This window comes from Nannobrachium achirus (assembly GCF_963921795.1).
Source record: "Nannobrachium achirus genome assembly, chromosome: 14".
In the NCBI taxonomy this organism is placed as follows: domain Eukaryota; kingdom Metazoa; phylum Chordata; class Actinopteri; order Myctophiformes; family Myctophidae; genus Nannobrachium; species Nannobrachium achirus.
In genome coordinates this window covers 16,431,062-16,453,922 of record NC_137821.1, presented here as the reverse complement: position 1 = coordinate 16,453,922, position 22,861 = coordinate 16,431,062, and the positions used below count along the sequence as shown (strand labels likewise).

Genomic DNA, 22,861 nt, shown 5'->3' with positions numbered 1-22,861 from the left:
AAGGCACAGAAACACTAAACGTCTGAGATGTTAACTGCTGCCTACAGTTGGCTGGCTCACCTCTTTCTGTGTGCAGGTTTTGGGCCAGTACTTGAGCAGCCCTCGGATGATCTGAAGAGCGGAAAGGAAACAACATTTAGTGTGAATATTATGATCGGTACCTCAGCAGGCTATTTGGCTGATACTGTACCTCCAATTAATTCCTATTCTTCGCTTTGATGGAACACTGGCATTCAGAATTAATATACTCAACGTTGCTGCTGTATTAAAGGACAAACCATGTTTTAGATTGTAATTAGAGAAAAGAAAAGATGAGTATTAACATTTTTTTGTTTACTGCTTTCTATTGTTGCGGACAAGTGGCTAAATGTCTTTTTAGACACAATAAGCTGGCAGGAGGTAAACAACAGTATTAGTGAGACGAGCTGCCATACTGTGTGTAGTAGACTCATTGTTTACCTCCCACTTCCCATTCCCAAGATGCACCGCGATCTTTCATGGGCAGATGTGACTTATGCTGGCTAGAAGTGTTACTGTAAATAGTAATAAAAAGACATATTTAGCCACTTGTCCACATGCCCTCACCCACTGAAATCAAAACTGTAAAATGGCTAAAACGATAGAAAGCCGTCCCGTAAATAAAGAAAAAGTAACAATTATCTTTTCTTTTCTCTAATTACAATCTAAAACATGAACCCTTGTTGTAAAAAATTGCCTTCTATATTGAATATTGATTTGTCTTTTATGCACCAGTCAGTTAAGCGTACCATTAAGATGAACTGGAAAGAGCGCAAACCAAATTGCTTCAGTATTGACAATGGGATGAAGGCTTGCATGCCGGCTATGGAGCGGGCAGCATCGGCCCTCTCTGTGTATGACAATGGAGATGCCGATGGAACTTGGCCTCTTCTTTCAGCGGTCCAGTGATCGGGTGAACAGTCAATCAATGACGTTTTTTTTTTTCACCATTTCCACACACCTTCTCTCTCCCCACAATTCATACTACGTTTCGTAAATGGAAGAAAGAAAATCATTTTCCCCTGTGTTATTTAACCCGACCCTCCATTTACACAGAGTGGCTTGAGCAACACTTCAGCAGTGTTCGGAAACAGTGCAGCTGGCCGCAGTTTCTCAATTTTGTAGCTTTGTCACGGTTAGTGGAAGGGGAGACCGTGGTGAATCAATTCAGTTGCAGCTTCAACCAGGCTGATGGCTGCTCAGATGAGTGCTCTGGGGGAACTTTTAAAGGGTTAAATGTCTTGGTCAGAGACACGAACACGTTAGCACATTGGAGTCTACGCCTGTTGTGTGAAACGCGCTACATTACATAGATGAATTTGACTTGACGAGACATGGGTGGGTGGGCGCAACCAGTGACCTCCAGATCAGCAGACAGCTTCTCTGCCCACTAAACTACCGCCGCCCAGTGTGAACGCAGCTCATGTGTTCCAACTCTTTTGTGTTCCAACTCTTGCGTGAATGGAGACCGGGGTGAACGGAGAGAAAAGTTCAGGTGGGGTTTGAACCCCGGCCAACAGGAAGCATGATGTGCATATGGTTTAAAAAGTGGTCTTTAACCACATCGCCCCACCTCTATTAAACAGCACTATACCAAACAGTGGAACTATGTATAATGTCCTTCAGTCTTGGACAGGCACTCATAAATCAAGTCTATGACCTTTATTAATATTGTCTGATTCATAGTGTGACGCATTTTGCCATTTAAAATATGGCTCAATGCAACAGCTCATTGAACATGGTGGTCATTTCAAGTCGAGATGAAATGAAAAAATGCCCTTTTAGCTCGTTAGGATCGAATCCCAGGTCATATTCTTCACCTATTTAACATCATGACAAACAAATGTATACAGAATCATGTCTTTGTATTCTCATATCAAAATCCAATCATGTTTTCTTTCTGTAAAATAAAATATGCATAGAACATGAACATCCAATTTCAACCAATATGACACCCATAAATCAGTCATGACTTTAATTCTCCACGTTTGTTATTTCAACATTTAAATCCAATTCCTCTCAACAATACATCCCCCTGCCTATCCTGTTTCACTCGGAAATACATCGCAATACGGAAGTTAGATCCTCTCTAAATGTATTTTCATTTGGACTTGAGATTCAAGATATTTATTGTTACATCTTACATAGAGAATACACAAGAGTAAAATCGGTAAACCCGTTTTTGATTCCTCAACATTGCTGCAGCAATAACAGCAATGACAAGCGAATAATTAAGAATAGTCGCAATTGTATGTAGAAGCAGAGCCTATAAATAGCCATAGCATCCTTTGAGCTGCTTGCAGATGCTGTGTTCGTGGTTCGTCTTCTAAATATGTTCCCTAAGCCTATTGGTGCACTGCACAGGATGATAGCGCTGAGAGGATGACAGGGTGACACTTTAATGACGATACGATGACACTTTAATGATTAATCACCTGTTATTTGGCTACAACCACCTGCCATTAGCCATGGAATGCTATGAAATAGACGTGTTTGACCATAAGTATCAGGGGGCCGGCGATCAGCTTCATGTCACACTAGACTGGAAGGTGTATGCTAAAGCACTGTTTCCCAAACAGTGGGTCAGGACCCAATTGTGGGTCACGTAAAGTAAATAACCCCTTTTAAAAAAACATATATTTCTTCAAAATTCATACAATATTTCTAAAGGATTTCCTAAAAAAATGGTAATCAATACAAAGACATTCAATCAATTCCCTTTTTTGTCATTTCAAAAATGATTTAAAAAAGTGAAAATAGCCAATCTACAAGCGCTTGTAGATCGTCTATTTTCACTAGTTTTGTGCGACAGTCTTGTGTGATGAAGCAGGGCTTTACTTTATAAAAAAAAAAAACGCACAAATTTGAAACTTGGCGGTACAAGGTTTCTGCCTGACGAAATGTAACTTTTTAGCAGATCTACAAGATCACAAAAGCTTGTAGATCTGCCATTTTCACTAGTTTGGGTCCAGGGCAAATGTCAAATGTCTATATTGGGTAAAAAAGCAGAGAATAACCGGGTGCTCAAGGGAGATAAAATCGTATAGTAAAAAAGTGTGTAAATGGTGCTTCTAGGATCAGTGGGATAAAACTTAGTAGAAAAGAGATGAGATCCGTGCTCGGATCTCCTCGAGTGCTCGGATCTCATCTCTTTTCTACTAAATGTCTATATTGGGTCTTGAGGTAAAAGGTTTGGGAACCACAGTGCTGAGGAACCAGGCACCCACTTACATATTCAGTCACTGTAGCATCTTTTTCCATAAACTGCACCACACAGTAGGCCAGCTATGAGGATACAAAGGAGACAGTTAGTTTACACACACACACACACACACACACACACACACACACACACACACACACACACACACACACACACACACACACACACACACACACACACACACACACACACACACACACACACACAATGTACAATGAATATGTACAAAAGATAGATCGAGAGATAGATCAAGAGATAGATCGATAGATAGATAGATCATAAAGATAAATAGATAGATAGATCATAAATATGGACAATCAATCTACAGTGAGTATAACGAAACACATTTGTGGTAGAGGTATAACACAGTCTGTTTTTCATCTCATTTCCTACACATGCAACAGCCATACACACACTCACAGATACATACTAAAAAGCATGTGCATGTGACACACACACACACACACACACACACACACACACACACACACACACACACACACACACACACACACACACACACACACACACACACACACACACACACACACACACACACACACACACACACACACACACACACACACACACACACACACACACACACACAGGAGCAGACAGGGAGACAAAGGCCATCATCCCTCTGGATTAGATACTGCTAAAGATCGGAAAGAGAAGTTTTCCGACTGTTACACAGGTCCCGGCTATGCGCGTGTGTGTGCGTGCGTGTGTGCGCGCATGCACGTGTGTGTGTGTGTGTGTGTGTGTGTGTGTGTGTGTGTGTGTGTGTGTGTTTGTTTGTCTATTTCTAATTGTACCACAACTACTTTCTGCCCTTATACTGTATGCACTGTGTTTGTATTGTGTACACATGCCTGTACACTGTATGGAGAATGTATGTGTGTCTGTCTCTCTCTCTCTGTGTGTGTGTGTGTGTGTGTGTGTGTGTGTGTGTGTGTGTGTGTGTGTGTGTGTGTGTGTGACATCACTCCTTCCGATGTAAACACACACACACATTCTCCGTCGCCACGGTGCCCACTTGCCACGGCAACCGGCCCGGGGTGGAGGGGGCAACCGCAAAACACACACACACACACACACACACACACACACACACACACACACACACACACACACACACACGCACACACACGCACACACACACCCACACGCACAAGGGGCATTAATTCTGAGATAGTGTTTAAACCTTTTCCTCTGACTGCAACATCCCATGGGTTCCTTAAAATCTGAGTTAAGTCTAGAGTCAACCACTTAAACCCTCTAGACTTACTGTAGTACAACGGACCTGCGTTGCAACTGTACTCGGAGCACTTTTTTACACCAAATCCCAAAAATAGTCGAGATCGGCTATTTGTTCCTCCCGGCATATGGATGCTGCAGGTTCATGTGGTTAAATGAACACTGCCTTCTTCTACTCCAGTGGTTCTCAACCAATGGTCAGAGGACCACCAGTGGTCCCTGAGTGAGGAGGCTCCAGGTGGTCCCCAGCTAAATGGAGAATTTAGATCTTTAACTCCTGAGAGTGTAAAATGAAATGGGTCCATTTGGTTTCATTTTATGCTCTCAAGTTGCTCTCGAGTTGAATTATTGTTAAACATTTGCATTACTTAATTTACAAGAAGTCTACACAATTATAAAATGTAGAAGAATTGTTACTTTGATCTACGTTTGCCTGTTATCTCTCCTATGGCAGCACATCAATACAGCATGTAATTGTGGACAAAGTCTTACCCAACGATAACAAAATATTCTTACGTTTTGGGTCTGAGAGGCTAAATGTCATCAAATGGTGATCTGTGGCTCAAAGGCAGAATAAATAATGGACCTTGATATGAAAAAGGCTCTCTCTGTATTCTCCTCCATCTCTCTCTCTCTCTAAAGTCTTGAGACTGAGATCTATGAAGTTTATACAATTCAAACTATATGGATTGACTAAACCGGTTGTTCTCAACCTTTTCTGGATCAGGGCCCACTTGGCCCAACTGACAACTTGAAATAAGGAAACTCTTTGGCTTGCAGAGTACACATTCATGATGTCAACACAGAAGTGAGGGCCTGAGGGGGGACCTTTTTCTTATTTAACAACTCTAAGTTATATAAATGACATAGTTCAATGTTGAAAATGAGTGGTATTCCAGTTTAAGTGTTCCGTGATCAGTGCATGAATGATACAACATACCATGACATTTTTTTACATTCATTATTTTAATATTACAAATTAAATTAAAAAAAATAATTAATTTAATTAATTAAAAAATCTTAGTGTCACTTGCAATATCGTCCCAGACCACTAGTGGGCCCTGGACCGCAGGTTGAGAACCACTGGGCTGTTCCACTCTATTAAAAAGAGATGAAGCAGAGCTTGAGGTTGCTTCAGGTCAAGGCTTCAGATTCAAACTATTATTTTAATTTAATCTCTCCTTCTGCACTGTGCTTTCCTCATCCTTGGCCTCACGTGTCCGCTGTCTTTGCGTCTCACCTCACTTTCTCTCTTACTCATGTTTCCTCAGTTTTTCTGACATGCCCTAGTCTCCAACTATCTGCTCTCCTCTCGGACTGGTTTCCGTCCGGCCTTTTCTCTTCCTCTCCCATCCTCGCCCCCTCCCTTCTCCCGTTACTCGTTTCGCACGGTCATTAAGCGGCGACGGGCGGTGTGTGTGTGTAGGTGGGAGAGCGACCGAGGGAGGGAGAGGTGGAGGAAAGGAGGTGAAAGGAAGGCCGGCCAGGGCTGAATGAGAAAAGCAGGAGAGAGAGCAAGAGAGAGAGAAAGAGAGGGTTAAATCAAGCGAGCCGAGCGGTTAAAACTATTTAAAGCATTAGCGTGGCATTAAGACGTGAAGCTGCGGGTAAACGCAATGTTGGCCTCTGTTGCTGGGTCAGGCTTTGTGGGTGCTGTGTGCCGTTGTTAGGCTAAGGATTAGGGGGATTGTAGTCTGTCAAGGTGCCACCAAAGAGGATGTTAACAGGCACTCAGGTTAAAACAGGGGGCTATTACATTTGGCCGCACTCATTCCAGAGAATTAGGAGGTTGGCGTCTGGCCGACGGATTTGTACTTACACTACCTGCACAAGCTAGTTAACCTCAGCCAAGAAAAAAAAAAAAAAAACGTGCCCTCTAGTTTACAACAGGCATTTTGTTTCCCTAGATATTGATTTAATCTCCATAAGCTGGGTGAAAATTAATACTTAATGATTCTGGTTTCTGTTATCTTGCTTAATGTCTGCTGTGAAAAGGGGTCCATTAGTCAAATCTCACCTCGTTGTGGTACAACGTTAGTAGCAGCCATGGAAACAGATGAGACGAGACAAAATGCCGCAACTATCAGCTGCACAACAAACACCCTGGGAATCACTGTTGTCAAGATGTCAGTGATTCCCCAAGGTGTTTGTCCAGGGCGTGTTTAGAGAAGTACTCAGATTGTTAACCCGTTATAAGACATGGGGACGATTCTACAAATGCCTTCTATTCCTGTCGTTCTCAAGCTTGTGGATCTGCTACTTTTGATGCTTTAGCGTGACGCTTGTACTGTAGATCAGCTATTATAAAGTATAAAGTTGTCAAATATGTCAGTCTTTGTATATTTAGGTTATGTGTCATATCTGCCATGTGCAACTTCAAAAACCTAAAAGCCAAACAGAAATGTAATTGTCAAAAAACACAATTAAATCGTTAATGGCAATTATTTATCATAATGGTGACAGCCCTAGTGCTGCGTGGATACAGTTTGAACTGGGTTACTATACTGCAGAGCCACACCTACTGTACCCACAGAAACTGCTGGCCACTGACATTCTGCTCCCCTGTGACACTGCCTGTCAAAGCTGTGAGTGTGTGTGTGTGTGTGTGTGTGTGTGTGTGTGTGTGTGTGTGTGTGTGTGTGTGTGTGTGTGTGTGTGTGTGAATAATGCATGTGTGTGAACAACCAGCTGAGAATCGGAAGTGGAGAAATGTAGGACACAGTGAAGCTGTCGCCCAGAATGCACACACACACGAACGCACACACGCACGCACACACACACAGAGACAGGGAGAGACCATCATCCCCCATCATACACGCTCACATCGATGTACAATATCACACACACACACACACACACACACACACACACACACACACACACACACACACACACACACACACACACACACACACACACACACACACACACACACTGAAGACTGAACCAGTCTTTGGAGAACAAACTGTACCTTCTGCATAATCAAATTATGAAACATCCATAATACACCCACGCTGCTGCAGCACGCATGCACGCACACACACACGCACGCACGCACGCACGCACACACACACAGACAGACACACAAACACACACACACAGACACACACACACGTACACACACACAGTGTGAAGATACTTTTTACTTAAAATTATAATTTAAATGAGAAAAGCCATTCACACACAAATGCATACATGCAAATGCACACTGTAGACCGATTCTTGATTCAGTAGAATTACATGATAGCTCTATGCAGCAATTATTATGACTCAATGATACCCTCTAGTGTCTCAAGTGTAATATTGCAGGTGTTCTTACAGTAACAGCTGTAAATCTGTTTCATGTCATCAACCAAATGCTTTAAAAGTGAGTGTGCGTGTGTGCGAGTGCGCGTGCATGCATGTGAGCATTTGTGTGCATGTGTCAATGAGAGAGAGAGAGAAGAGAGAGAGAGAGAGAGAGAGAGAGAGAGAGAGAGAGAGAGAGAGAGAGAGAGAGAGAGAGAGAGAGAGAGACACTGACCTGTGCATGGAAGATGGAGAGAGACTTGGCGGTGTGTAGCGGGATAAGAACTCGAACCAGGAATTGCTTATGTTCCGACTTCAAAGGGAGAGCAAACCCATTTATGATGCTGGGATGGGGAGAGGAGAGGAGAGGAGAGGAGAGGAAAGGAGAATGATTATCATCATATTAATGTCAAATAGCAGAATTGGTCTGTCAGTTTTTCAGACTGTCTGCCATCCCATCTGTCTGATGGTTGATACAAAATGGTTAAAACGGTTCATGTGTTAGAAATATTCCTAAATTGTTTGCCTTCCTCACCCCGATACCCATCCATGCAAACACCTGCAGAAAGGGGTCCTCTAACTCTGAAGGGGCCTTCAAAATAATCCAGCTGAACCTTGACCCCCACCCACTCAGTAATCTGATCGAATGAATCATGGCTGTACCACTGCCAAACCATCTGAACAGTTCGGACAGTCCAGACATCTAGGTGTGCAGGAGCGACCACCGAAAGTTCTGAGACCGCCCATAAGAAGTTCTTAGTGACGTTGATTTGTAGTTTTAACCTACCCGGATGTTGGTAAGCATGTTACAGAGAAAAGAGAAACATGGGTTGTAGCTTTTTCTTCTGCGTTTTCTTTTTGTCTGTCCAGTTTTATTCAACGTTAGCCTCACAATAAATAGGTGATGGCTTCCCTTTAAGCCACTCCAATATGACTTGTCAGTGTTGAGGTCTGCCCGATTCTAGATCCTACAGCCACATTAACCCACGAAAACCAGTACGAGGAGCTCAAGCGTGTCAGTTCAGATATACCTTTTTTTTATACATTTTTATCCCACGATTTTGTGACCCATTTTTCACCCAGTGCCAATTGCCTAAGCTGTAATCCTGGGCTCTGCTCTCCCTCTGCCAACCTAGGGTTGGCCCTGAGCTCATGCTTCCTTCAGTGAATGAGGAGTGATCAAGCCGCTTCTTATCACCTGACAGGGGGGAGCTTCCCCGGTTGGACGCAGCGTGTGGAAGGAACACGTTATTCCAACCAGTTCCTTTCCCCCTCCATCAAGCGCATTATAGAGACCAGGATTACTGCATGTTTTTTGTGAGGGTACCTAAACTCCACACAGAAAGGCCCTTTCGCCAACCCCGCCTAGGGTGTGGGTGCTTCAGATATACTGATTGATTGATTGAATACTTTATTAGAAGTTTTCATAGGAAAAGCAGAGGACAGTTCAGATACAAGGTCTACTAGGTACTAATACGATTTAAACCCAAGAAAGCACAGTGCCTTGTTTAAATTGGGGTCCTTTGGTACTCAATTCAAAGAGATACTTGGATGGGATGCATGAATCTCACAATCACGCTGCTGTCTGGTACTACAGTATGTGGGCCTGTTTGTCTGCAGGCTAAACCATCAGTGTTCATTTAATTCTAAGTAGTCGATTTTCTCTCACTCATGGTTAAATGTTATTGATTTTATTGTCCGTCTATCTATCTGTCATTTCCTTGTTGCCAATTTGCCCATTTTCCATAACAAATTAACATCTTTCTTCCTCTGTTTGGCTAATCCTTTTTTTGTGCGTCTCACTCATCGTTTCTGTAACATCAGTTTAGTCCTCTCTGTTTCATTCTCCCCCTCTGTCTGTCTGTCTGTCTGTCTGTCTGTCTGTCTGTCTGTCTGTCTCTCTGTGTGGGTGATGCTATAAATACTCCTGTAACCACCAACATGAATAAAACCCACCCTCTCCTGTCCTCATCTCTCGCCCTCCAATTCCACCTCTGACTCACTCACTCACTCCCTCTCTCACCCTCCCTCCCTATCCATCCATCAATCTCTCAGTCACTCGCTGTGCATTTCTTGCCTGCTTTCTCACCCCGTTCTTTCCCACGCATTCCATCCCAGAGTCTCACCCCCATTTCCCCCTCTCTCTCTCTCTCTCTCTCTCTCTCTGTCTCTCTCCAGTAGCCTACCTGAGAGGATTAGGTTGGCAAAAACGATTCACTGGCATATTTTAAATCACTTCTTAAATACCTACTACAATAGATTTCATTTTCATAATGCGATAGGGTACAGAAGTCCTGACGTCTCTACCACTACCCCTGCGTCACTGGCATTATTTATTCTCTTGCAAGTCCCACAGAGAAATCTTACAATTGCGTCACATAAGAACTGTGTTCCAAAAATAAACAATCCACCCCAGCGATTCTGTCTAAAAAAAGGTTTTCTTATCCTGTGGATATATTAGTACTTTTTCCACAGTCAGTTGATGCTTCATATTCATTATGAATAAAATCACCCGGCTGATTTGTTGATTTCTGGAACACAGTTCTTATATGACGCAAACTAAGATTCCCCAATGGGATACCTTTTTGTTGTTTATTTCATTCAGTAGGCTATAATGCATACTTCTGTGTTGTGAAATATGTAATAAATAATAATAAATAAATAAAACTATCTAGCCATAAAAACTAGATAGTCCCAGTTTCCACGAAACAGCAGGTGAATCGAGGCCAAAGCTGCGATTCCCTTATGATTCTAATTACATTTAGCCAGACATTAATGAAGGAAAGTAGATAAGGAGTTTGGTTCCCTGAGACAGATAGACTCATAGACCATTATGCCAGCAGGGAATGGTGAGTCAGTGGGGTCACAGTTATGCACGGTGGAAGTCTCACATTTTGTGCTTAAGTAAAAATATCAGTACTCTATACTGTAGAAATGTAGTGACAAAACGAAACTTTTCCAGCACGTGTTGTAAGACCATTACTCCAGGTGACTTTCAGGGCCTTACAGTTTGAATAGAGAAAAGACAAGATATGGAAGGGGAGGGGGTCGGGTGTGGCTTTGACCATTTCGTCACTGACCAAAACCGTTTGTTTTGTATTTATCATTTCCTTTTTTTGTTTTTTACTAGACGATTATTTAAACTAGCCGATCTACAAGCACACAGTGCCTCGCACCACGTCCTTGTAGATCGTCTATTTTCACTAGTTTTGTGCGACACTTTTGTATGATGAAGCATGAAAAATGTGAAACTTGGAGATACAAGGTTTCTGCCCGACAGTGACGATTTCCTTCTATAATGACATGCCCAAATTAGGCACACCAGGATGAAAGTGTTTTCTGGGAGGTTACAGTTTGAGAGACATGGAAGAGGGAGAAAGTGGGGAGAGATGACTCATGCCGCATGCCATGCACCTGTACAATAGCACTGCTGAGATCACCAAGGACAATTAAGATATAGAATTTTCACTGCAGGCGTCCGTTTGTTTGTGCTTACTTTTGTGTTTTCCTTCTGTTTATCCTTTTCCCCTTTATTGGATTTCTCTTTCATTCCCTCCCACTCTTTCAGTTTTTCATCATTTATACAGAGTTCAGGCTCCGTGTGTTGCACATGTCTGGTGTATGTTGGCTCATCCCTGTTTTCTTGTCATCCCCTCACCCATCATCTTTCCATGTGCAAGCCTCTCTCTCTCTCTCTCTTTCGCTCTCTCTCTCTCTGCGTCCCTCCCCCCCGCAAGTCTTTCTCATCTGCCATAGAATAGAGAGTTTGCGTGGGGAGTGACGCATGGCATATTATAGTGTGTTTCACTTGTTTACTTGCCCCTTCGCCTTCCTTCTATTTCTCCCAATCACACTGTAAAATACTGAGTGTTTCTAATTTAACCCTCGAGGGTGTAAAAGTGGAAGTTTGCAAATCGGAAGTAAGTGAGAAAAAAACATGATGTCAGTGTTAAATCACTCATTTTCACCTCTTTCTCTCTTTGGATCAGCGGCTCCCAACATTTTGTGGATCAGGGTTCACTCGACCGGGAACACATCCGTGGAATTCTAGATTTTAACCACTTTAACCATTAGTCTATGCTTTAACTATATATAAAAAAGAAAAGAAAAGCAGATATACAAGCTTGTAGATCTGCTATTTTTGAACAATTGTGAACATTTTGGAATATATATAACATTTGCAACTCAAATATTCTCTGGGTCCCTGGAACAAGATATCTTGAGAGGCGGGTCCGCGGTCAGAAACATATCATTCTAGGTGTTCTTGACATTAAAAACTTTGAGCATCACAGATAAAGAAACTACGTTTTTCAGAAAACCATTTAGGATTTAGAAGACATTTGTAGGTATTTTTCAGGTCTTAATGGGTTAAAAATCTCAAAAGTGTTTAAGGCCGGGGCGCCCGGTGGCCTACTGGTCTAAGTGCATACCGTATAGGCATTGATGCCTGGTGGCGTCACCGGTTCGATTCCCGATCCGGACGACCTTTGCCGCATGTGTCTATCCCCATCTCTCCCCCCATTTCCTGTCAGTCTACTGTACTATCCAATAAAGGCAAAAAAAAAAGCCCAACAACAAATCTTAAAAAAAAAAAAAAGTGTTTAAGGCCCACCCGCCTGACCACTTTACACGGCAGCCATTTTCAGGGCATGGTCAGACAGGTGTGCCACTGGGATGTGTGCATTTCACATCTAGTTTTCTATATGAACACCTTTGCTTCCACAGGGTGAAAGCAGGGATTCCAAGTACGTTTATACATTGGAGTTCCTCTCTAACTCTTCATCTTCCTCTCACTCCCTCATTGCCTCTTTATTTGACGCCACTTTCTTTTTTGTACCTGGGGTGCCGCGTCGGCAGTCCAGGGGTGCCACGAGATCATTTGATAATATTTGGAATTTATTTGGACAGTTGAAAAAATATTTAGTATCATTTTAAACTTGAAGTACAAAGTTATTTTCAGTCAGTTCTAACCAAAATGGCTATTATCTCAACGTTTTCCTCGCAACATAATCACTAAAATATCATTACCGTCAGGCAGAAACCTCTGTCGCACAAAACTAGTGAAAACAGCAGATCTACTAGTAGATCTGCTGTTTTCACTAGTTTAGTACATTTTATAGATGATAAATACAAAACGAACGGTTTTGGACACACAAGGTTTCCACCCGACAACGACGATATGCTATAAATATAAGGTGCTGGGAGTGAAAATTATAATGTAGGGGTGCCTCGGATTAAAAAAATATATTTATGGGGTGCCCTGAGACAAAAAGGTTTGGGAACCCCTGCACTACAGTACCTGTACAGAACGATGGAACAATAAATAACAATATTTCAACATGAAAGTCGACAAAAGGCGTCGTCTTTTTCCCATGTATAATTCATGTCGGTCTCATGAGAAGCTGTGTGCATATGAACGAGTTCGCAACTGCCTGTGCGTAGGCATGATGGGCTTGCTTGCATGCATGTGTGTGTGTGTGTGTGTGTGTGTGTGTGTGTGTGTGTGTGTGTGTGTGTGTGTGTGTGTGTGTGTGTGTGTGTGTGTGTGTGTGTGTGTAGTGTGAGAATGTCTTTCTTTACACACCTGCCAAGGATTTCAAGCAACTCTGCGACTCCGTTGAAGTGCTCAGTTTCATATATGAACCTGTTGACACACAGACATATTGACTTGTCTCATCCAAGCATTGACTTGTCTCCTTCTCCAAGGTACAAGTGTGTCACGTGCCAAAAAGAACAGATACATTCAATTTTTTTGTGTTTTTTCATAAATCAATGCTACTTGATCATACTACAGTTTCACACAAAAGTATAAAAGTAGCAGATCTACAAGCTTGAAACGCATTGCTCCATGCTGCGTTTCGAGCTTGTAGATCTGCTACTTTTGCTGTTTTCACCCAACAGACGATATCATATATATTCTTTATCACATATATTGCGTGGGATCACTCACATGTTCCTGAGGAACTTGTGCGTGATCCCACGTAATCAGTCTGGCAATGCCAGGCTAATTCTTTACAGCAAATTAATCACTTTTGTGGTTTAGTAGGATATAGTTTTTCCAAGTTGCAATGTGAAACAGCAAATTTTACACATTTCTTTATTACCCTTAATTGTACATAGATTCATTGTTTTTTAAATGGTTTCTCATGCCAGTAAAGCTCCTTTGAATTGAATATGACGTATAAATTCCACGTTCTAATTGGTGTATGTGCGGTTGTGCGTACGCGGCATGCACGTGTGAGTGAGCGGTGATACCTGAGGAAGATGTTGTTGATCTGTTTGCGGATGTAGGCACGGAGGCCCAGTAGTTTCCCGTAGACACGGTGTAGGATGGTCTTCAGATACTCTCTCTCTCTGGGGTCCTCGCTGTCAAACAACTCCAGCAACTACACACACACACACACACACACACACAAGCATGCATGCACGCATCGAAGCACACAGGTGTGCATGAACATCCGCGTACATGGCGATACATACAAAGGCAAGCAAACACACACACACACACACACACACACACACACACACACAAACACACACACACACACACACACACACACACACACACACACAGAGAGACACACATGGCGAATGTCAAATCAATGGTGATGCGATACACATGTGCACACGTGAATATTCACGAAGACGTGCGGACGTGCACACAGATGTATGTGTAATATACATTATGCACATTAGCGCTCAGTAACACACTAACACAAGTTACACAACACGCAAACATAGGTTTGGAATTATTTGTTGATATCAAAATAACAAGGATACATCAAATGTAAAACCATTTTCTTTTTAACATTTACATTCCCCCTAATTAAACAATTACAGAAATAGTAGTTCAGGCCTGAATTTAGGCCAGGAAAGAAATAAGCATTAAATCCAGATGCACAATGTACCGTAAAAGTGAAAATGATTATTTATATTCAAGGTGTATTTTATTATACTGTAGCATTCAAGCTGGATTCAAGCTGGATTTCAAAGAGCTGAGACCAGAGTAAGATCCAGTATCACTGTACCTGCAGGACAAACTTCTGGTCAACGTAGCGTTTGGCCATGGAAGGCTGGAAGTCTGGGCTCTCCAGGAAACGCAGAAAGAACTCATACACCAACTAACACACAAACACACACACACACGCGCACGCGCACACGCACACGCACACGCACACACACACACACACGCACACGCACACGCACACGCACACGCACACACACACACACACACACACACACAATTTAGTTTTATTTTTACTGACAAAAGATTCACACACTGCACAATATATCAGTACATCTGTGAAAAGGATAGAATACTGCACAGAAAAGCAGGAGGGCATTTCCATTGTGTAGCCTTTGAGTGCAACTGTGTGTTTAAACATGTGTGTGATGTGTTTGGAGGGTTTGGGGGTCGCAGAGACACACAGAAAACCATCATCAATAATAAATACATTCATACAATTTCAATGTGCTACACAAGTAAAATAGCAAAGAACAACACTTCATTTGCACTGTAAAAGGAACCTGATGCCAGCTGCCACAATTCAACAGATCATCCATTCCCCTCTGGCAAGAATGTTCATACATTTTCAAAAATACCAAAATAGCTGATCTACATACAAGCTTACATCCCATTGCATTGTGACATGTTGTGAGCTTGCAAGAAGATCTGCTACTTTTTCCATTTGTGGAAAGTAGTTACAGTGTAAAGGGCTTTAGTTGTTAACCATGATTATTTCATCCTTTCATTTTATTTTGTTATTTCCAGAATTAATTGTCTTGTCTTTGCTCCATTTCTCCCCTGATGTTCTGGTTTGCAGTAGTTTTCTGTCTCCATAATATTTAATTTCTTTCCATTTCTTTTTTTGGGGAATATAATTGTTAACGATGTCCCCATTAGGACCGCGAATATCCTCCAAAAGGACGATGACAAGCGTAAATTCTTTCATTTCCGCTTGTCTTCTTCTCTTGACAGGCTTTTGTGCACTCGTTCTATATTTGCTCGACCAGCGCAATTAAGTGCCAGTCCAGCAGCCTTATTTTGCACCAGCTGTAATTTGTTGAATTCTTCCCTGGCTTCAGTGGTTCTCTGACCAATTTCAAGGACCCCATAACTCTGAGAGTGTACAAATGGAACCAAATGGACCCTTCCCTTCCTTGATTACAGACCTTTAAGTGTCCATTTGGAACCACCTGGACCACACTATGAGAACCACTGGACTAGATTAATGATCTAGACCAGGGTTCCCCAATAGGCGGCCCGCGGGGGGCTACTGTCAGGCCCCCACCAACCCCAGTAATAATGGTGGTATAAGAGCAGCAACAACACTAGTATATCGTCATTGTCAGGTGGAAACCTCGTATCTCCAAATGTGTACGTTCTTTCGCAAAGTAAAGCCCTGCTTCATCATTCAAGGCCGTCTCACAAAAGTAGTGAAAACAGCAGATCTACAAGCACACAACGCCTCGCGGTGCGAGGCGTTGTGTGCTTGTAGATCGGCTGTTTTCACTAGTTTAAATCATTTTTAAAATGATAAAAGCAAAACGAACGGTTTTGGACATACAAGATTTTCACCCGACAACGACGATATCTGAACTGTCTCTGGAGTAGCGGGAACACCACCATCGTCCCCTGCAATGCTGTGGCCCTCGGCTTGGTACCTTAGACATCAGGGATTGACACTAAAGCCGACATCTTAGTCGCCTGGGCGGTGGAAGGCTTTACACCGCGGTGTAGTCTTTTCGAGTCTTTTTGAGTCATGAAACTACAATGTTACGTCATTCCTCGCGGTGGAGAGCTTTACACCGCAAGTCCCAACACATCTCTCTGTTTTTACTATCAGACAGACAGGCTCTACACCCCGTTCACTGATTGGTCGATCTAGACCAGTCAGTCACGGTGTACAGGACTCCACCGTGAGTGACTATGATGTCCTGCACTTATTTTCTGACTTGAGGTGGAAAGCTTTCCACCTCAAATTTGCGGTGGATAGCTCTCCACCGTACACTCTGATACGGGCTTAACGGTTGCCCGACTGCCCGGGGCAAGTAAAAAAAAAGGTCGGGCAGGTGAATTGTGCTACTGGGTTGCCCGAACGGGCAAGTGCACATTTTGAGCAACATAATAATGAGATGTGTGCCTATACTTGAACAGGGTCTACAGGGCTAGTTTTCCGTCTCTCTCTCCCTCCGAAGTCCCTCCACACGCCCCACACACACCCACCCACACACACACACACACACACACAAACACACTGAACGAACTAGTGATGGGCAATCCCGTTCATTTCAGTGATCGGATCATTTCGTTCACGTTCACGGTAAAGATCCGTTCAAAAGATTCGTTCAAATGATTCGTTCATAGCGCGATCGTCCTGTGAAAAACACAATCGCGGGAGCGTTTTTATTACATCGCGAGTACAGCCCGCCGTCGCGTCCTGTCTGCCGGCCGGGGCTTTTAGGGGGAGGGGCGGGGGTGTGAACGAAAGTGTGAACGACCCATTTCAGGGATTTGAACGAATCGTTCACGAGTCATGCTAATGATTCGAATCTTATGAACGAATCACTCATGAACGACACATCACTAGAACGAACTAGTGATGGGCAATCCCGTTCATTTCAGTGATCGGATCATTTCGTTCACGTTCACGGTAAAGATCCGTTCAAAAGATTCGTTCAAATGATTCGTTCATAGCGCGATCGTCCTGTGAAAAACACAATCGCGGGAGCGTTTTTATTACATCGCGAGTACAGCCCGCCGTCGCGTCCTGTCTGCCGGCCGGGGCTTTTAGGGGGAGGGGCGGGGGTGTGAACGAAAGTGTGAACGACCCATTTCAGGGATTTGAACGAATCGTTCACGAGTCATGCTAATGATTGGAATCTTATGAACGAATCACTCATGAACGACACATCACTAGAACGAACGCGCGTGCAGGCAGCCGCCAGCCAGTGGCTATGTGAGCTCCGTCAAAAACAGCGAATCTACAAGGCATACACACTCACATTATGCTACAGCATGGCCAGATTAATGCACACACTTTACGTGCTGAAGCACAGGTCACCAAACGGTGGGGAGAAAGTGAAAGAAGACAGAACTATTACCGCAAAAGTCGCTAAAACATTGACATGTCCGCGAACGGCGCGAAGCGTCTATTTTACGAGTGAAGCGTCTATTTTCCATGCTATCAACAGTGCTTTCCTGATGTTTCCCTCCCTGTATTGCGCTACATAATGTATTTAATCATGAGCAGCATGCATGTGCACTGCAGGGCAGCCTGCTTGTTAGCGTTCTGTGCTAACAACTAACATTAACACATCTTCGACTCTGATGGTCTGCTGTCCAGCGTTGCCAGGTTTTGTTTGTGAGAGAGAAACAAGCAAGACTATTTTATTTTCTTCTTCCTTTTTTGGTGTGTGTGTGTGTGTGTGTGTGTGTGTGTGTGTGTGTGTTGGGGGGGGGGGGGTAGTTGTAGAAAAAAGTACTCAAAGGTTTTACTTAAAGGGAGCGTGACACCGGCCGAAATTTAACATTATGATACAGTAAGTCACGTGGTGTTTCTTCAAACGGTCTGAAAAGGAGGCGGGCCGTATCAGTTAGTAGTGAATGTATACTTCGTCCGTTGTGCGGTGCCTCGCAATGTATACTTCGTCCGTCCTGCCGTGCCGCGCACAACGTGATGTTGTTAGCGTGTAGCAGCGCCGCACCGCACCGCAAGGCTATTTTGGAGAGCTATTGTGTGTGTACACACACACACACACAGGCTACACACACAGAGTGTATGAGCCACGGACCTCAGTCCTCCGAGACAGCAGGACATATGTCTGCTAAAAGGGCTCAAAGCTGCCGAGGAGAAGGAAATCGCTGGACGCTCGTTCTCCATCTTTCCCAGTGGGATCCATAATCACGCGTCCCGGCCAGGTCCTCCAGTCAGGTTTAGCGGAAGACACAGCAGGGTATGGCCGACAAAACCGTCCCTTAGACGGGGAGAAGCGTGTTGACCCTCGTAACGAATCTCTGACACCTTTTTTTGAAGAAGACATGTACTTTTTTACCATTTTATAGCGAATGGTGTATAATTTTTACCGCTAGAAAAAGATAATGATATGGATACTCGACTCCGCGAGTCTCCGCCCCTCCCCCCATATTAGCCCAATCAAATTAATGTATTGCCGTTACTGTACAGAAAGTACTACTTTCAGTACAGTAACTACAATAAATTAATTTGATTGGGTAATTTAACATGGGGGTACATGACATCATTAAAAAAATTGGCTAATTTGATAGCCATAATTAGCTGTTTTGGCCGTGTCACGCCCACTTTAAGTAAAAGTATCAATACTGCAATATAGAAACTCTTTTACAAGTAAAAGTACTAAAGTAAAAGCAAAAGTGCTAAAGTGGTTTACATATGTCTTATAATATTATAATTTATATCTGCAGTAAGTAACTAGTAACTAAAGTTTTCAAATAATTGTAGTGGAGTAAAAGTACAATATTAGGATCCAAGATGTGGAGTAGAAGTAAACGTATTGTACAGTACTTACAGTAAGTAAATATACTTTCCATCGCTGCGGGGGGGCAAGTGGCCAAGACCTGAGGGCAAGTAGAATATGGCCTGTACTTGCCCGACGGGCAAGTGCCTCTGAGACCTTAGGCCTGATTTACACTGCCAGCCAAATCCAGCCAGAATCAGATCTGTGTCACATCCAGATTGGAATCTGATTGGTTACATGTGACTATGTGACCATTTAAACCAATCAGATTCCAATCTGGATGTGACACAGATCTGATTCAGGCTAGATTTGGCTGCAGTGTAAATCAGGCCTTACTGTCAACCCCTGGACATGATTCGTCCCTTGGGGAAAACTAATTGGGGAACCCTGATCTAGACCTTCTGTGATACAGCAACATGTCTGTAGAACACCCTCCCTGAACACCTGAGAGTACCACAGTCCACTGATGCTTTTAAAAACGGACTAAAACCCTATCTTTTTGACAAAATGTTTTCTTAATTATTCCTGGGCCTTTGTTTTTTTTGTCTTTGCCCTGTTTTTTTTACCCATTTTGGAATTGGTTGCCTATGCTGTTTTTGAGCGGTGGTCACACCGTCTCCATAGCGTGGCCGTGTGTGTATCCGTGTCTGTGTGTCTGTCTGTCTGTCTGTCTGTCTGTCTGTCTGTAGCCTCTGGTGTATGTAGCCTCAGTACCCTGGGTGACCAGAGAGGTGCTGTTGAGTCTAGCCTGCCCTGAGCATCAACTGCAATACACACACACACACACACACACCCCCACCCCACACACACAGGCACCCCCCCCCCCCCCCACAGGCACCCCTCCCCCCCCCCACACCCCCCCACACCACCCCCCCCCCCCCACACACAGGCACCCCTCCCTCCCCCCCCCTACAGGCACCCCCCCCCCCCCCCCCACGACCACCGCTCAGTTCACACGGGTGTGATTTTATGACTTGCTTTTAAACCCTGTAGCACTCTGAGCTTCGCAAGAATGTAAGGCAAACATTTCTTAATGATTGCTGTGCTCTTACCCATTTTCATTTCAATAATAGCAATGTACACTGACCAGGATACCTGATGATTCCAAATATCCTGTCTGTACCAAGCAGTGCATGTATTCTTCTGTATTTCTAGGTAACTGGAGCAATATGTTTGGATTAACCAGTGAATCCCCTTCTATTCTGTCATGTATTTGGGTCCTGTGAAAACGTGCCTGACAGAAACCCATATGCACAGTAAAGATTATTACATAATACTCTGGATTTTACTGTGAAAGCAAACATGCTTTATGAGCTATCTGGACAGATCTGGCACAGTGGAGAGGTACCAAGCGGTTGGACCAAAAAGGCCATCTGATAAAACTACCCGAAAAGGCAACACGCTTCCCAGTTCCAGGAAAATGCCTGAGCAGGATTATCCTGGAAAGACAAAAAAATCAGCACTGGCCCATTGTAGATCAGCAGACAGGATTTCAGATCATGTACAGATCTACTGTATGTACTGTAGCTACACTTCGTATCATAAGATCATGTACAGAACAGATCATAATATTCTGTGACTACTGGCTACACTACGGCTACGCGTCATAAGATCATGTACAGAACATAATACACTACGCGCCATTAAGATCATGTACAGATCAGAATATACTGCACATCATCAGTTCATGTATAGATCACAGCGTCGCTGACGGGCAGAAATATTTTATCTCCATATATTTCAATATATCTTCGCCACTTAATGCCCACTTCGTAACACAAGAGCGTCAAGCTAAAGTCGTGAAAATAGCAGATCTACGCGTGATGCGTTGTGAGCTTTCACTATTTCTGAAGTTTTTGTTCCATTTCCTTAAAAGTAATGGTTTAGGACACATAAGGTTTCCAGTGCCCGACAGCGGTGGCTATACGCTATGCGTCATGAGTTCAGATCAGGTACAGATCATGGATACACTACACTACACACTGGATCAAGGATCCACCTCTACCTCACTTCCATTGATTTCCAAAGGACTCTGATCGCTTGGAATGACTCACCCTGCGGAAGGTCAGGAAGCATCATGTGACTAGCCTGGAATCCCAGAGGACACGCGGTCAAACCCTCAGCGTGGGAGGAAGAGGAGAAGACCCGACCGACTCCAGAAAATGGAAAAACTCACACTAGTCTTGTAGATGTTTAATGTTTTTGCCTAATGTTCACCTATTATGACATGACCAGAATAGGGATGCTAAGTTTCATTTAGTTATGGAGCTGCTCAGTTGATTTCTATTCTAAGTTACTTTTTTCTTTTCTTTTTTTCTCAGTGTTGGGGAGATGCAACTGGAGAAGGCTCTAGAGGAGTGTGTGTGTGTGTGTGTGTGTGTGTGTGTGTGTGTGTGTGTGTGTGTGTGTGTGTGTGTGTGTGTGTGCGTGCGTGCGTGCGTGCGTGCGTGCGTGCGTGCGTGCGTGCGTGCGTGCGTGCGGGTGCGTGTGTGTGCGTGCGTGTGTGCGCGCGGGTGCGTGTGTGTGTGTGTGTGTGTGTGCGTGCGTGTGTATACCTGCAAGTGTGGCCAGGAGGCCTCCAGTGTCGGTTCGTCTTCCTCTGGATCAAACTCAGGATTCTCGCTGGGCGGGAGAGTCCGGAAGATATTCACCGAGATCTGGAAAACCACAAATATAAATAGATTTTTAAAGATGTGAAAGGGGGGGGGGGGGGGGGGGGGGGAGAAGAAGAACGGAGGCCAGCTGAGAAACAAACAGAAATGTAGAAGATATGACATTCAGACTCAATGAATCAAGAAGAGATTCTACATTAAATTGACCTTTCACCAAAGTAAAAAATGTTTTTTCAACTCTGAGCGGGTAGAAACGAACCCATATGGGCGCATTGCTTAACCACTTAAAACCCAGCACTATTTTCAGAGAATGCTTTCCCCACAATAACAGAAAACGGAAAATTCACTATTATAGAGCCCTGAGGGACTCCGCTCAACCACATGGGGTTTAAGTAGTTAATTAATGCCGGAACTGGGCTATTTCAGGTATTTCTAGAAGGTGTTCCAATATCTGAAACACACATACATTAGGTTTTTTATTCATTCAACTTGCATTTATCAGAGCAATCACATGAGAATGTAGCAAGAGAATAATGTAATATTAATAAAAACAGGAGAGGGAGTCGCATAGAAACAGTCTTAATGTCTCTCAACGTCTCTCTCTCTCTCTCTCTCTCTCTCTCTCTCTCTCTCTCTCTCTCTCTCTCTCTCTCTCTCTCTCTCTCTCTCTCTCTCTCTCTCGCTCTCTCGCTCTCTCTCTCTCTCTCTCTCTCTCTCATCAACTGTGCCTTCACTTCCCTCGTTTATCTTCTGTCTGTGCGTAGGATTGCTATTTGCTACACACGGGGCCGGGGGTGGAATTGAATTAGGGATGAATCTTGTTTCAAGAGTGCCATTTCTCCCAGGTACAGTGTGTGCTGGACCACACGGCGGCTATCATTTTGTGCATGCCACCACGTGCATGGCATGTTCAACGCAGTTCATAAAACATATTAAATACTCACTCTCACTTTTGTCAAGCACA

The 22,861-nt window shown here is 43.6% G+C and overlaps 1 protein-coding gene across 1 annotated transcript in view; it reads right to left on the bottom strand.

The window, feature by feature from the left end:
- The window catches only part of ppp2r5b (protein phosphatase 2, regulatory subunit B', beta), a gene marked incomplete at both ends in the record, with an annotated part of 71,014 nt that overhangs the window by 4,718 nt on the left and 43,435 nt on the right, over nucleotides 1–22,861 (bottom strand). The window contains 7 exons of the mRNA XM_080741418.1: nucleotides 61–111; nucleotides 3,250–3,303; nucleotides 8,025–8,133; nucleotides 13,374–13,433; nucleotides 14,045–14,175; nucleotides 14,818–14,910; nucleotides 21,841–21,942. Coding sequence (XP_080597544.1) covers nucleotides 61–111; nucleotides 3,250–3,303; nucleotides 8,025–8,133; nucleotides 13,374–13,433; nucleotides 14,045–14,175; nucleotides 14,818–14,910; nucleotides 21,841–21,942 — 600 coding nt within the window. The remainder of the gene's footprint in view (nucleotides 1–60; nucleotides 112–3,249; nucleotides 3,304–8,024; nucleotides 8,134–13,373; nucleotides 13,434–14,044; nucleotides 14,176–14,817; nucleotides 14,911–21,840; nucleotides 21,943–22,861) is intronic.